The 16352-nt window shown below is 33.8% G+C and overlaps 2 protein-coding genes across 2 annotated transcripts in view; one reads left to right on the top strand and one right to left on the bottom strand.

The window, feature by feature from the left end:
* Positions 1-209: 209 nt before the first annotated feature.
* LOC113232550 (cell growth-regulating nucleolar protein) lies at positions 210-2333 on the bottom strand. The gene is made up of 2 exons (XM_026467318.1): positions 2158-2333; positions 210-1421 (listed from the first exon to the last, which is right to left on the bottom strand). Exons 1-2 carry the CDS (start codon positions 2283-2285, stop codon positions 305-307), a joined length of 1245 nt encoding a protein of 414 aa, XP_026323103.1. The 5' UTR covers positions 2286-2333; the 3' UTR covers positions 210-304.
* A 664-nt stretch (positions 2334-2997) lies between these two features.
* Positions 2998-16352, top strand: part of LOC113232591 (melanotransferrin) — a 26400-nt gene continuing 13045 nt past the window's right edge. Inside the window, exons 1-10 of the mRNA XM_026467359.1 lie at positions 2998-3055; positions 3774-3973; positions 4628-4750; positions 5339-5503; positions 7482-7615; positions 8988-9154; positions 9847-9991; positions 10289-10492; positions 13007-13115; positions 15096-15349. Coding sequence (XP_026323144.1) covers positions 3013-3055; positions 3774-3973; positions 4628-4750; positions 5339-5503; positions 7482-7615; positions 8988-9154; positions 9847-9991; positions 10289-10492; positions 13007-13115; positions 15096-15349 — 1544 coding nt within the window. The 5' untranslated portion in view covers positions 2998-3012. The remainder of the gene's footprint in view (positions 3056-3773; positions 3974-4627; positions 4751-5338; positions 5504-7481; positions 7616-8987; positions 9155-9846; positions 9992-10288; positions 10493-13006; positions 13116-15095; positions 15350-16352) is intronic.

Raw genomic sequence — 16352 nt, 5'->3', positions numbered from 1 at the left:
CATAATTATTTTTTTATGAAAAGTAAATCTAATATTGTCAATGCCATTTTATATAATTGCAAAAAATTTTTTACAAACAATTTTGGCTTGCAAGTAAAAATACATCCTTTAAAATGTTCAGAACAAAGGTTTAATACATACCTAGTTCAGAATGCAAAATCATAAAAATGTAGAAATAATAGAAATTTCGATTAAATCAAGTATCAATTTGTAACCAAAATATCCACATCTCTACTCCAAATTATCACAATTATTTAATTTGAACACATTTGCTTTACACTCTGAAGAATGACTAAAGATAATTTTAATCAAGAATGTACACCCTGTTTTTATCAACACGCACATTAGGCGCACTTCTCAATTTTTTTATAAACTTGTCTGCAATACGGTCATCCACTTCTTGACCAGTTGCTTCAGTAAACTCCATGAGAACTCTCTTCTGTAATCGTTTAAAAGGTAACTCATTACCTTTTTTCTCAAGAACTGATAAAATAACTGCATGCCAATTGAATTTTTGTTCAGTATTCATGGATAATTCTTCAATTTTGGCTACATTCTGATCATGAAGACAAACACTTTCATCTAACTCCTCCTCTTCAACTTTAGGCTTTTTCTTTGAAACCTTATCTTTAGAAACGGGTTCAACATTTTCAGTGTTTTCCAGATCATGACTTTCTTGTACATCAGGAACACTATTGGCAGTATCTTGACGTTTACGTTTATTTTTGTTTTTGCCACTTGGAATTTCTTCTATGTCTCCATTGCTTGATTCACTCTTGTTCTTCTTTTTCTTACCTTTCTTAGTAGTTACTTCAACATCTTCTTCCTGTACAGGTGCTTCAGCACTCTGTAGTTCAGCCTCATACTTCTTACGTTTTTTTTCTTCTTTGCGTTGTTTTTTAGATAATTTCTTATTTGCATCGCCTACATTTTCAACAGCTCCATTTTTATCCAGTTCTGTTTCTATATTTTCAACTTCTGTTACTTCAGTTTTACATTCTTCAGACTTACTATTATCAAGAATTTTGTCTTCATTTTCTTCACTGATAGTTTTATTGTCATCACAAGCATCTTGATTTTGATTTTTATTCTGGTTATTAGTAGATAAAGCAGAAAGTTTAACAGAAATTAAGTCCCATGCTTGGTCAATGTCTTTAGGGTTGGTCTTATTCCCACATACATTTTTAACAAAATTAATGAACTTCGGCTTTTTGCGTGGTGTATTATTGAATGTGCTAACTGTCTCTATGATTCTCCGAACATTTCCAGGAGCATTCCTCTGCTCGTCTAAAACAGATTGAAGCATTTCTACCCAAGTATTTTGTTTCTTTTCACCCTTTTTCTCCTTTGCCTGAAAACCCTTGGCCGCATAACGTTCTTCTTCTGTAATGCATTTTGTGTGCGATTCATAATCTTTCCCTCTGAAAATAGAAAAGTTACATTTTATTTTATTTCTGTTTTCCTTATTTCTACCATAAAACTATTAGACAACCAAAAAACAATAAAGTGGAATAGCAGACCCTATTGTTAAAAAGCAAACTAAGTTCTTTCAGTGTATATATTATAAAGCACCAACAAGATGTGAAAACAAGATATATATTGAAAATTCACAAAGCAAATTACTAAAACCATTGTAAACTACGAATAATGTGTCATGTCACAAGTAAGAGTACCTCATGTTGGTTTTGCGAGTCATATATGTTTGAAATGTACGCATTCTTCTGCATAAGTTACCTTTACTTGCAGATTGACACAAATATTGTATTGGCTTTATTAGACTTAATCTGCCACTCTAGCTTAAACAAGCTTGGCAGCCAGTTCCATCATCTACTCTCCCAAACCTAAAAATCGAAATGCATTTAATATTTTGCAACACAAAATCAAAATTATGTGGTTTCTATCAGCAGTACAGAATAAACGTACTGGGTGAAGGCCGTCAAACGAGTATTCTCAACGCGACATCAAAGATCGCTCGCCCCAAACTCCAGCCTATTTAACTTATGTACAGTCAACAATACATCTAACTATATTTGTTCGAATATCGCCTCCAGTGCAATGGAACAAGATGCGTCAATGTGTAGCTTCATGTGCCGCCGTCTGTGCATGTGACTCTATTTTGATATGTATATATTTCTATTTCCTACAAGAAATACTTACATAAAATCTTTAAAACAGTCCATGCAGGATAAGTTGGGATTCCGATTTCTACATTTCGTCTGGTAATGTTTCTCGACTTTCGGCTTTTGCACAGACTCTCCGCAATGTCCACATGTAAACACGACCATCTCTAAACCAAATAAAACAAACTTTACCACGTGTTTCGTCGAACTTAACAAGTGACTCAAACCTGGCAAACAACAAAATCAGATTTTCAATCGAAAGGTAACGTGGGAGAGCAAAATAAGTCTGTACTTAAATGTACTATTGATTATCTTTTAGAAAACTTACTAATTAATTTCCAAAACGCTCTCCGTGAGAACTAAACAGAAATTTTTTTCGATAATGCGCCCCATCGAACGCAGAGAGCTGTCAAAGTAGGAAGTCTTTTATAGACACAAATATTCTTTAGGTTTTAATTAGTTCCAACGAGCCTTTTAAAAATTCTTTTCACCTTTATTAGAATTTATTCCTATATAGTAACAAACAAAATTTGTGTTCTTTTATATATAACGGTGTATGCTAAGCACATGAAACCAAAATTTTTTAAAAATCATGTGAATTTTAAGATTCCATTGAAAATACCCAGAAACGTCAAATAGTAAGCTATTTTCGTTTCATGGTTTTTATACGTTCTCGTTACTGGTTTTTGATGAACCGTAAGCCATGCAAATGGCAACACGGATAACCAGTTGGAATGAATGATCGAAATTATCTTACCAAAATCCATTCGCTCATTCGGTCAGTTGTTGTTGTTGCGGTTACGGGTGTGTCCAAAAATTTTAATCGTTTGTTTTCTCACGAAATGACGATAAATAATTAGTGTGTTTAGTGTACAATCCATCATTGTTAAAAATGGAGAGGAATCTTACTTATATTCTACTACTAACGCTTATTGGTAAATAAGAAAATCTTATTTTAAACGTTTTTTACCCAAACTTAAACAGTTTCGTTTTTGTATGAAAACTCGTATTAATCAGTGTATAAACAGTGTTGTTATGTATTTTTTACTATTTGCGATCTTAATTTTCAAAGAGAACCAGTAAAAACATTTCTATGAGTCATAATTATCGACGTTTCCTATTTACAGTCACTCCCTAACGTTACACACTATTCATTTGAAGAATATTTAAAAAATAATACAAGAATGTTTCTCTAAGTCTTCCCATTAGACTAGTTGCATTACCATAAAACAAGAAATTGAACAATATGTACACTTAGATGAGAACACCAATTAAATTTAAGGTTGTTGCAGTTATTATTTATTTATTGAGCATTGGCTATAAAGCCTCAGCTTAAAAATGTAACAAATAATTAAGAAACTCAAACATACTTAAAAAAAATATTTTGTGTAAAAACTGTTTGACAGGTTTTTTCAGTTGTTACATTTATTTATTATTAAGGCATTTGCTTCAGAGCCATCAGCTTAATAGTAACAAATAATCAAGAAACGCACTACGTAACTAAAAATTAATTCGTATAAAAATGTAACTACTAAAACCTGCCATTTCAGAAAAAAAAGTGAGTTATTACGCCTTGGTGCACATTTATTGTTTAATTTCACAATGCATTTATTCTAGTCCTACAGTCAACATTTTTCTTAAAAAAATTTACAGTAATAGTAAATGGCGACTACTACGGCAGTGAGAATGTCCCAAACAGCCTATTTAATGAACCAAAGGTGGAAGGCCAAGATATGGTCACTTGGTGCACCACATCAGTCTTGGAGCAAGCCAAATGTGAGAAGCTCATGAAGACTGTTCTCTTGGATAAAGGATTGTTTGAGAAGGATTATATTGAATTGCAGTGTCAGAGGGTAAACAAACATTTTTTTATAAATTAATGTGCCATAATAGAAGAAATGGTTGTCGACTTTGTCATTTTCGACTAAATTAACCAAATGGACCAAATGGAAACTATGACAATTGGATTTAGTAAAAATTTTTAATGTTACATTTATTATATATATTATAAATTGTTTTAATGCTTTCTCAAGTAGATTAGACATAAGTAAAAACTTTTATTCTTTTCATGTTTTTTTTTGTACTGTACCTTCAGTTCAGTCCGATTGACTCATCTGTACATAATTTCAATAATATAAATAACCGAAAACGGAACTATAATTTGAATAATGTAAAAAGTCGAGAACATGAAATGTTTTCTGTTATATTGTTAGGTATTAATATTGTATTCCTTTCTGTAGTCTGTAGAATTATAAGCATCTGCCATATTACTTAATGTCCGTACATAGATATCATTGTTAATGCCGAATTGTTATTATTGTTAAGGTGGCTTATACCTGAAAGGCTTATGCCAGTGCGCAGTGTACCCCATCATTAGTAAAGAACAATTTAAGCTAAGGCCAACAGAGTTACAAGAAGTGTAAGATTTCTTAACTCAAGCTGATTTTACTACATCAAGCTGTTTGCCCCAGATTCTTTCTCACATTAAAATAATATCTTATTTGCAGGCATTTGACACCGAAGAGTGCATGAACTGGCTGGACCAAGGTCAGGCATCTCTACTGGGCCTAGACGCTGGAGAAGTGTATGTCGCAGGAAGGTTCCACTCACTCGTGCCTATTTTGCAAGAGGTAATTCTTACACAGTGGCAATGCCATATTAATATAATTTGGTGCCTTTTCCACTTCTCTCCGTTAGCAAACTTGTGTGAAAGTTATTTAAGTTGAATAAAGTGAGCGCTGCAAGTTTTTAACATAATGCGTAACTAAAAACCTTGTCCATGATGAGCTGAAAAGGCAAGCTGCAATAATGAGCCACAAAGGAAACATCATAAAATGTCGTTATTTTGAAGAAAATTTAAGTAGTCTCTGCTTATGACGTACTTGTAAAAGTAATGTTCTTAATTCTGATATTTTTTATAAGTAATTGAAAAAATATTTTGTCTTTTATTTATTATTTAAAAATTAATACATAAAATAAATAGTTGCAAAATTATTAATTCATAATAAATTTGTGTACAACATTTCTCTTTGTCAACTTATCTTTGGACATAGGCCTCCTTTAGTGACTTCCAGTTCTCCCCATCCAGCTTCAGATACTATTGCGTAAACTCTCTTCTTGAAGGACACACATATCATATAAGCTGATACAGTATATTATAGAAGTAAAACCAACAAATTTTAAATTACTTACAAAACAAATCTCCCCTTTAACCACAGCTCTACAATAGTGGGGAACCCTATCAATATGCAATAGCAGTCATCAACAAGGGTAGTCTACCTCATGTGCAACCTGGCTATAAAGCTCTTCATGGTCTTAGAGGAGTGAAGGCCTGTTTCCCCAGTGTCGGATCATTGGCTGGTTGGGTCATGCCTATTCATGTGGTAAGTTTAAAAAATACCATCTTTATTATATCTGAGATTTATTTAAAATTATAACTTTAAGTAAGTCTCCAGTAAAAATGTAAGGGTTCTCCGGTAAAAATGGGTGTTCCGCTCAATACTTGGACCTTTCTTATTTCTGATTTATATTAATGATCTGCCATTCTTTGTTAAGGACCATTGCGAAATAGTATTATTTGCTGGCGACACGTCCTTGATTTTTATTACAGACTGACATGACATTAACTATGACCTTATTTGTGATACCCTCTCTAAGGTAGTTTATTGGTTTAATGCTAACAATTTATTGCTTAATGCCAAGAAGACAAAATGTGTTAAATTTGAATTACCTAACGTAAAATCGACTAGTCCAAGCATAGAAATAAACGAAGAAAAGTTAGACTTTGTTAATAAAGCAGTATTCTTGGGAGTGACCTTAGATAGTAAACTTCAATGGTTTCCACATATATCTTCCCTGGCCAGCAGATTAAGCACCGCTGCATACGCAGTCCGCAGAATGCGTGAGCTTACCGATGTTAGTACTGCTAGACTAGTTTACTTTAGTTACTTCCATAGTATAATGTCCTACGGGATTCTCATGTGGGGTAAAGCGGCAGATATTCAAACCATATTTGAATTGCAAAAACGAGCGATTCGTTCTGTGTACCGTCTAGACTCTCGAATTTCTCTCAGAGAAAAGTTTAAGGAGACTGGTATCATGACTGGGGCATCACAGTACATTTACTCAAATATTTTATATGCCCATAAAAATATACATAGTTTCAATGAGAAAGAAGATATACATAATATTAACCTTAGACCTAAGTCCAAATTCATGGTACCACGATTTTGTTTAACCAAGGTAAACAACTCTTTTATTGGGAACTGCATACGTTTTTTCAATAAGATTCCGGAGCATATATTAAGATTATCATTTTTTAAGTTTAAAAACTACATTAAAAATATTTTGATTGAAAAGTCATATTACAAAATTGAAGACTACGTATTAGAAAAAGATGTATGGAAAAACGACACGGCTCCAGAATCCACACAAATTTGATTCAGTGTATTCCATAGCATTTAAGTTTGTTTGAAAAGAACAATCCCTAGAGCTTCTGGCTCGTTCTTCTCAGTGAAGTCAGCGTAGTGAACGAGCAGTAGCTTAATGTAATGTAATGTAAATGTGACGTTTTCAAGTGTAAATTTATTTTACCTATGGAATAAATGATTGACTTTGACTTTAATAATACCCACAGAACAATAACGTGTCACGTGTGCCAACAGTACGCGGAGTTCTACATACTTGAGCTCAGTCCGCACTTTTTCGCTTTGCACGTTATAGTCGTGTCAATTATCTCATGCAAAACCTATCATAGAAAAATACCCTATTTTGCTACATACGAGTACTTTGGAGTGCAAAAATTTAAGTCGCGCCTGTTATATTATCTATGGTGGTGTTTCTTATCATCGTTGTCTTGTTTAATTTTAATAATCGCTAAAATGTTTCAATCACAAAGTCAATTTGTCCCATCATAGCACTGCGTCTTCCAACCCTGACGTTGGCGAAATCTTCACGTGAAACGCATATATAGCCATATCCATACAAAACTTGACTTTACTTCATAAACTTTAAACGTCATTTCCCGAAAGTTGACTTTGTATTGTAGTGACAGAGATTGATTTCAACCTGCTACTACCATCGAGGACATTCTCGATGATTACTACCAACCACTTATTCTAATTAAAAAGTCAGTTAATAGAGGTACAGTTAAAGAGAGGCATGCTATATTTTGATTTGAAATTCCGAATATTCAAATATTTACGTGTCGGCGCATGCGCTAAATATAGTCTTGTTGTTCTTTCCATTTTCTTAAAAAAACTTAATCTAATCAGTCTTGAGAATTAACTTAAATGCCTATTTTATTTTTAAATTGTAGAATAACAGCAAAAAATTTTATAATAAATAACTCTTATGTTACAGTTAATGCAAGAAGGCGGTCTCCAGATAACAGATTGTAACAATCACGTAAAATCAGCAATTGCTTTCTTCGGCGACTCCTGCGCACCAAACTCACTAAAGGACATGTACAACCCTATTGGTGATAATTCTGACCAGTAAGTTTTAAAGCACTGTCAAGTGCTTATTCAAATAAAGTAATATTTTTTCATTTATGTTTATTGTTGTTTCTGTTTTTAACGGGACCTCATTTTTTGTAATATGCATGAAAAGAGATTTTAACAACCACTGAAGTGCTTCAAAGAAATTTCGTACTTTCTAAAAGTCTTACTTTCGCTTTCTCCTTTTTAGTAGCTCCAATATGAGTATGTCAAGTAATAAACAAATTTATTTTGTTGTTTCTCGTTACACAAATGCAAATTGTGAATATGGCATTTTAAAGGTTTCCTTTAATGTTCCTTACAACATTGTATGTACAGTTATGATTTTGACACCTTTCTTTCGACAATATTTATGTCCATTTTATACAAGGTTTTTTGTTGTTGAACGGAAATCTTTTCAACTTGTAAAGTTTTTGTTTAGAATTGCAAACGGAATAAATTAAATTTCAGATTAAAAAATTGATGACATTATCGTTTCCTGTTGCGACAGCACGAATGTCACATTCCTATAAACAAGACAGGGAAAATTATAACACCACGATTTAGAAACCAATCAAAAATTGCTCAACGCCATCTAGGGGGTACCGGAATAGTCTCCTTAGACTTTTTTTCTTATTTCTCTTGACTTTCGCGTTAAGCGTTTCAGCCACTTACGAAGTCTTTTGACTAACTCGTTTTTAAAACGGGGAAACTTTTATAATATCCACAATATTATTAATGTTCAAACAGCTCAACTACCCTATATGTATTTATTTATTTATTTGCAAACTTTACAGCTTTAATTAAATTTGGTTCACAATTTGGAATAATCTAATTACAATTCCATCATTCATCCAATTACAAAGTTTGTCAGATTACAATTCTTTTTTTTACGTTACATAAAAACTAATTCGATGCTAGAACGAAGCAACTTAAAATATTGTTTATCAAAGAACAATCTAACAAATTGAAATACATATTATAACTGAATTCCGTTGTATTAATAGATTTAAATTTTTTAAATGAAGCGACTTACTATATAATAAACAAATGGACTATAGTAGAGTATGCGCATTTGTGTGTCTACTTGTGTGAAGGTGTATATGTATATGTATGAATGTGTGTATATGTGTATATGTGTTTGTGCTGTGTGTGGGGGTGTTCCTTCAAAGAATTAATAAATATGTTGCAGTTCAAAAAGAAAATATCAATGTCTTTAAATTTGTCCTCGTAAGTACGCACAATTCTATGCAAAACAGAGTGTTTCGCTCCTGTGTGCAAGGTGCGCATATGTCTTGTACGAATCGGGCAGGCACATAGACCAATACAAAGCGGTTAGCTCAGGACAATCCAACACAAACAAATGTATATTTATAATATATTTTTCTAGGTTATGCCGACTCTGCGTTGGTGGTGCGGGTGTGCGTTGCACCTTACAAGACCCTCATGCAGGATATGTTGGTGCTCTCAAGTGCCTAATCGCTAATGGAACAGGAGAAATTGCCTTCGTCAGAGACACAACTGTACAACACGCTTTGTTATCACACAAGATACTAGGTAAGTACCTCAAGATATGAAAGTAAATTGTGTATTTACCTGTGTGCAAACTGCAGTGTAGCAGTGTACAAAAAACGGCACTCTCTAATGCATCTTTGCTAATGACCGATGCACTGGAATGTTGTTATTTTATTTGTGTAAAAAGGAATGTCACAAAGGTCTCAACAAACAAAACATCTGTTTGTTCCTAACTGTGTATTATGAAATGTGATTAGAAATTCAGAATAAGTTGTTTAAAGGGTTATTTGTAAAATACTAATAACCTTGTGGAACTACGTTACTAACATTGTAAACAACAATTTTTGATTCATAACTTTTTTTAAAACATAGTAAATTTACCAAAAACAAACTTTTCAATCTGAAACTTTCTTAAAAAACTTATCCAACTAAAATGACGAAATTTAAAATAACGCATTATCAATTTAGAACCACTCAACAAATCTGTATTAGAAGGAAATTGACACAAATTATAAAAATAAAATAAAGATCAAATTGTAATTTAGTTTAAAAAAATAAGCGACCAGACGTAGTAGTAGAAGAAACACTGTATTATTTTGGGAATTTTACTAGTGTTCCGCTAAATATGTTCATGCCATCCGTAGTGGGAAAACGGCCGTAACTACTGATTCCGTGCTTCGAGAGTAGGGCCCCAGGACCAGAAATGTCTTTTCTGTACGCAATGCAATCTGCAGCCGGGGCGACTGACGACCGCTTCGAGCTGCTGTGCCGCGACGGATCGCGGGCGCCGCTCACGCAGTGGGAGGCGTGCAACTGGGGCCGCGTGCCGGCCGACGCCGTCGTCACCAGCAGCGCCGCCTCACAGGCGCAGCGAAAGAAGTAAGTAAAGCAGGAGGACTACTTATAGCGCGAGGTCATACTTTCCCAAAGTGGTCCCTACTGCCCCCCAGTGGCAGTGAGCGTGCCTACAGCTTCGGTACCTATTTAGAAAATAGGCAGGGTATACGGGGCGGCACACCCGAAGCACTAGCCTTTCTAGAACCGGAGGAAGTAAAGTCACAAAGGTCTGTGACAACCCTGCACATTACAATAATAGTATGAAAACTGTTTAATTCGCCAATTATATTTTCACATTTAATTTTACACCCTTTATATTTATATGAAAACTTGTTTCAGATACCAAAAGTTCTTTGAAAAACTTTTGCAACTCTATGGTGAACCGAATTCCCTTAACAAGAACTTGAACAACACCAACGGTTTCCAATCCAATCGGAGCCCTTACAATCCATTTACATCTACAACTGAACCACAAAGGTATTACGACCCTTACCGGAGAGTGAATCAGGATAGTCAGCAGAGTGAAACAGAGGATGAAAGTAGGTACGTAGTATACAAAATTGTCTTTCACAGTAAAGTGCCTAATTAATTACCGAACATGTTGACCGTGTTAACCAAATTCGTGTGCCTGAGTTTACCAATATGTCAGCCGACATTTTGACACCAACAGTTTAACACTAGGCTAACTCCAATTTTGACGATTTTTTTTTTTGTAGTGCCTAACACAGAAATCTAAATTATTTCGATTTCTGTGGTGCCAAATTGTTCAGAAAATAATACAAAAAGTTACAAAAGTTGTAATAAAAAAATCAACAACATATGTTTGAAAATTAAAAAGATTTCGCAAGTTTCTTAGTTTCCCTTTTATAGGCTCTGGTGAAAAAAAGTGAGAAAGTTGGAATTTTTAAGTTAGCGTAGTGTTGATTCACGCAAAAAAAAACAATGGAAGGGCCTTAGCCTCGATTACTATCAGAACCGCTGTTACCAAACTCACACTATCATAATTCTAAACAATACGAAATCTTGATTTTGATTGGTCGTAGTTTCCAATTTAAAAATACATGTTTTTCTCATTCAAATTCTGGTTTGTTAATATAATTTAAACTTTACCCAAGTTGGCATGCCATTGAAAGTTCAGTACCTATTATTGCAAATTACGATCAAAACCAAAAATCAAAATAATCTTTATTTCCTAGGTAAGCATTATAACACTTGAAATCGTCATAGTGGTTAAACTCTACCGCTCATTCGTAAGGCAGATTCCCCTGAGAAGAATGAGCAAGAAACTCTAGGGGTTGCTCTTTGTAAATAACATTTGTACGCATTCAACATTTACAATATATATTTTTTGCTTTCAAACATCAGAAATCGAGACTACCTCCATGAGCGAAACGTGTTACTACAGATGTTTTTTGTCATCCAATACGCAGAAGTTGTAATATAATAATAACCTTTAGTATAAAGTTTTTGTTTCACTATAGTTTTAAATCTCGTGAATGGCAAATTTTGTTTATCAACCGGAATCTTGTTATAGAAGCGTATACATTGCGCCCTTAAATGAATTTGTCACTTTGTGAAGACGACTATCAAGAATAGTTAATTTTTATAGCTCGTATTAATGTTATGTCTGTATGTCTGTCACTATTTTTCATAAAGAGATTACTATTCCTCTTAACATAAATTACATTTTCATAGATGATGTAGATTCTAGTGTAACAATATTAATTTCCTTAAACTTATCTTTCATAGATACTCTGGGGCCCAGATTGTAAATTGCCCTAACCACACGTTTCTGCAGGACAAAGATTCTATTGATATCGGCGGCATTACGCCAAAGCAAAATGCCGTATGTCATTGGACTGTGAAAGTAGCTGAAGTAAACTAATCTAGCGGTTTCGGCGTCTGAAAGTTTCCGTATTTTTTAATCGCGTACACTGCAGAGCTGAGCCGTTTTGATAACTTACTTGTATGTGGGCCCCATTGCAATTTAGCATCTAACGTTATACCTAGAAATACAACTGTACCCACAAGATTCAATTTTTCGTTTCTAACTACAATGTTTGTAACCGTCACTCTAACATTGGGTAATGTAAATTTCACACAATTTGTTTTTTTCTCATTAAGGAGCAGGTTATTAACAGCAAACCAATCAACTAATTTAGATATAGTATTGTTCACATCGTCGTAGGAACTTTTGGTTTTTTTTTTGGTGCCTCTTAACTTTAAATAATAATGAAGTATCATCAGCAAACAATACTATCTCATGTTTTAAACCCTCCATGAAGCTAGGTAAGTCATTAATATAAACTAAAAACAAAAATGAACCTAGAATTCAACCTTGAGGGACAGCCATGCTAATTGCAGACCCTGACGATCTCGTACCGTTAACATTGACCCTCTGTACCCTACAGTCGAGGTCACGTCCCACCACACTATAATGGCGAAATTTCCTGACCAGAGTATCATGGTGCACACAATGATGTTTTGAGTTCTTAGGTTTTCGCGATTGTTATACATAGAAAATGAAACTATTTTTCCGGATTTAAATCGCGTATTTTTTTTTTTCAAACATGCCGACATTTCGGGCCCTTTTCAAATCCTATGATCACGGTTGACTGAGGTGGTACAGACATAAAGTCATAAAACAGTATATCCTCTGATGAAAAATCCCAAACAGAAAATGAATATGTTTTAATTGATTCTAGTTGCCATTATTAATTAATAATAAATTTTTCTTCTTTTCATATTTTTACAATAAAATAATTTGAAAAAAAAAATGTAGGGTAAATTTGAATGTTTCTTTGTAAAATTAAAAATAAGGCATTTAATTAATAACTTTTGTAACTATAGCGAAAATAATAGGGTGGTTTGCATTAATATTAGACATAACTGGTCGATGACTGTACCACCTCAGTCAACCGCGACCGTGGGACCTGTAAAGGGCCCGAAACGTCGGTTTGTTTGAAAAAACAAATATACGCTATTTAAATCCGGAAAAATAATTTCATTCCCTATACGATGTTTTGATTTAAAAAAATGTTTTCTATTCAATTTCAGAATTAATAAAATGCCGCCATACCAGGTTCGCACGGACGCCTCAGGCCGCCGTATTGAGTTGCCGTTTCAAATGTTCGAATCTAACGGCACTACAGATCTGTTGTTGCAAGTAAGTTGCTCAACTCTATCAACCAACGCCCAAATAACTTGAATGGAAAAGCTCAGAAATTGTCCAAATTTCTAAAAGATCAGAATTGGTTGCGAAATTATGTGGTTTGAAATCTGGTTTGTCTTTACAAAGTCAGACCTACTTCAGTGGCATCTTTGCGTAGCGGTAATGACATTGAAATGTGTGAGAACGTTTTTAAATCTTCACAATTACACCCTTTGCTTTCCTTATACTATAAAAGTTTAATATGTGTATTAACTAAATGTAAATTAACCGTAATGAGGAATTTTATGAATCATTACCTGGTTACATATTGTAAAATTATAACGATGTTTTTGAAAATGGTTCTAAATATATGATAATACTTTCAGATAATAAACAACATCGAACAACGTATTTAAAATACTAGTAAATACTTAAATCTAAACAACGTAGATCAAATGTTTAAATAAGATGTTTAAAATCACATATCACAACTTTCCCACGATTAAGAACTTAACAATCCAGGAGTCCGAAGCCTTTAAAAAGATAGACAGCTAACGACCACATTATAGAGTACAGCAGTAATACGACGTATGAAACTAACTACTAAATATTGTACTTGACCGGTTAATTCGACGGCAAACGTAGTTGTAACGTTTGTGATGCCTGCAAGTGACAGCTAAAGTTTGTTTACTTTTCCTTTATTTTTTTCCATCTTTATGATTTATAATTAATTACCAAAACCTTTTTTTTTACTTCGTTCCGCATGGAACAGGCGAAGGTCAGAGACCATATTGCCTAGTCATTAATTTCTCCTTTTCTTCAGTAAATATGTTTCGATTTAAATCGTCAATGTAAGATCCTTCAGTTTAAGTCTTCAGTATTTCAGTGAGAGCCGCGTAAAGTCTTTACTTTAAAATATAAATTATCTCGGATACGAAAATATTCATTTCAGATATTCCAGCAGATACATTTAACTAATATCTATATTAATTAAATATTAAAGTCAAATCCTTAATCATTTGTTTACCAAAATCTTCAAAATCTTTTGCTAAGTTCAAAAATCTCATTGATACTCTCTCTAAGTCACGGAACAAATTTTCTGTATACACTCCCACCATGATGTTTATGAAACGGACACTGGCAGAATTGAGACAATTGTCTCGAAATCTCACAAGCTATTCGTTAAGGCAAAAAAAAAAAGAATATTTTGCCATGAGACTCTTTAGTAGGCATATATTTTTTTTTACAATGTGCTAATTACTATCAAAGTCGTAACTGTTTGTTATATTAAAAAAGACTAGTGTTGTTCCGTTTTCGCCCCTTTTCATTGTCTCTGTATAAAATAGGAAAATGGCTGTGTGAATTTTATTTTAACTGCGAAGAATAAATGTTATGATGGATATTAGCGGCCTCATTTATTTCTAGAGCTAACAGAAACACTTCAGTACTACAGTAAAATAATAAATACATTTGTCTGACACTTGAAATTTTCGGTAATATCTTTCTTTTCGGGATTAAACTATAAATACAAAGTGATAAATAAAACGTGAAGATCAAGGTGTTGTACAGTCAACAGATTTTAAGTAATATTTTTTAGTAGACAACATCACCAACGTTGCTTCTGACCAAACTAAGGGCCGTATTCTAGAACTCTACTCAATGCTCAAGTCAGGACTTGAGCAGGCTTGAGTATGATTTCAAGCACTGGAAATACGACCCTAATGGCAAGGACTTGAGTATGATTTTCAGTCTCACTGCAATACTCAAGTCCTGACTTGAGTTTTGAGTAGAGCCCTGGAATACGACCCTAAGTGACTAAAGCACTTGTGTTATGGAAATCGGAAGCAACGATGGTATCACGAACACCCAGACCCGAAACAATATAAAAAACTCAGTTTTTCTACATTGACCGGGTCGGGAATCGAACCTGAGACCACGGAGGCCGTCAGTAATGTATACCTTCCAAGATTTTCAAGACTATTTAAAATTTTACAGGATGCAACAGTAAACTTCAGAGTGTTAAAAGAAGAAGAGCAAGCTGCAAAACACATACTCAACAATCAATTCGTAGGCGACCAAGCGGAGCGAGCGGTTTTGGAAATCAGAGACTGTCCTGTGAAACGTGCAGTGCTCTGCGTGACTAGCGATCCCGAGATGGACAAGTGTGTCAAAATGAGGGTATGTCTACTTTTAAATAACTTCAGTGTAGTGGCCAAGCTGAGCGAGCTTAAATTTTCTATTGATGAGAGGTAAAGAAACTTAAGAATCGAAACTAACTCAGCTCGAATTTAATTTTTTCTTGTACTTATACGGCTCATTTTGCTTGGGTCGAGTGGCAGGGACATTGACTTACAAATAAATGGACGACGGGTCTAATACAAAAACCAACAAAAAAAATGTCCCAAGTCAACCTATTTAAACGTAGTGACATGTAAAGGAATATAAAAAAGCTAAAACGTTGAATTTAAATTGTAATGTCGTCGCAGTACTGTCTAAGTTTGCTTGCTTCGCTGTCAGTCAATCAAACGAAGACTAAAGCGTGAATGACGCTCTGTATACCCGACATCCATATAATTGTAAGTCAATGGGCAGGGACAGTAGTTTTATTTTAGAATTAATTGTTTTACAAACGGAATTAAAGCCATTTGAAAAATGTACTACATCGTATACTATACGTGTTCTATTTAGTTCAGTTGATATAAAAAATATCATTGGTTTATGTAAAGTATGTACCTATTGAATATAGCGGTTTTCTTGTAAAATTTCGAGGTAGGTTTGTGTTTATTTTCTATCGTGAAAATTTTTAGGAATCGTATTTTCACACTGTATAGTAATCAGTGTATATTCTAAATTTTACTATATATTTTTACCAAAGCGATTGGTTCAACACTTTCACTATTATGCGGAATGAACCAAAGCCATTTGAGCTTGTATAGACTCTTAATAGTAAATGAAAACGTTGTGACGAAACCATGTGATATGATTTCTGTTCTGAAGTTCGTATTCATGCTGGGTGTAGGCTGCATAAAATAGGATTTTATGCTCTAGTACATAAAATAGAATTTTATCATCTAATGCATAAAATAAAAAACCATCACATTAAATATGTCTAATTGTTGTAATTTTACATTCAATTTTAATTAAATAATCGTTTATTTGTAATATTGCTGTTTCATTTCCTCGCAATCGAAGTGAAAAGCAGAGTGTATAACTCGCTCACAAAACCCATTTTACCCTCTACTTAAGTATCCA

Source organism: Hyposmocoma kahamanoa, unplaced genomic scaffold (assembly GCF_003589595.1).
Source record: "Hyposmocoma kahamanoa isolate Upper Pololo Valley unplaced genomic scaffold, ASM358959v1 76, whole genome shotgun sequence".
NCBI lineage: Eukaryota > Metazoa > Arthropoda > Insecta > Lepidoptera > Cosmopterigidae > Hyposmocoma > Hyposmocoma kahamanoa.
The sequence above is the reverse complement of the archived record's forward strand: the minus strand, read 5'-3'. Positions and strand labels throughout refer to the sequence as shown.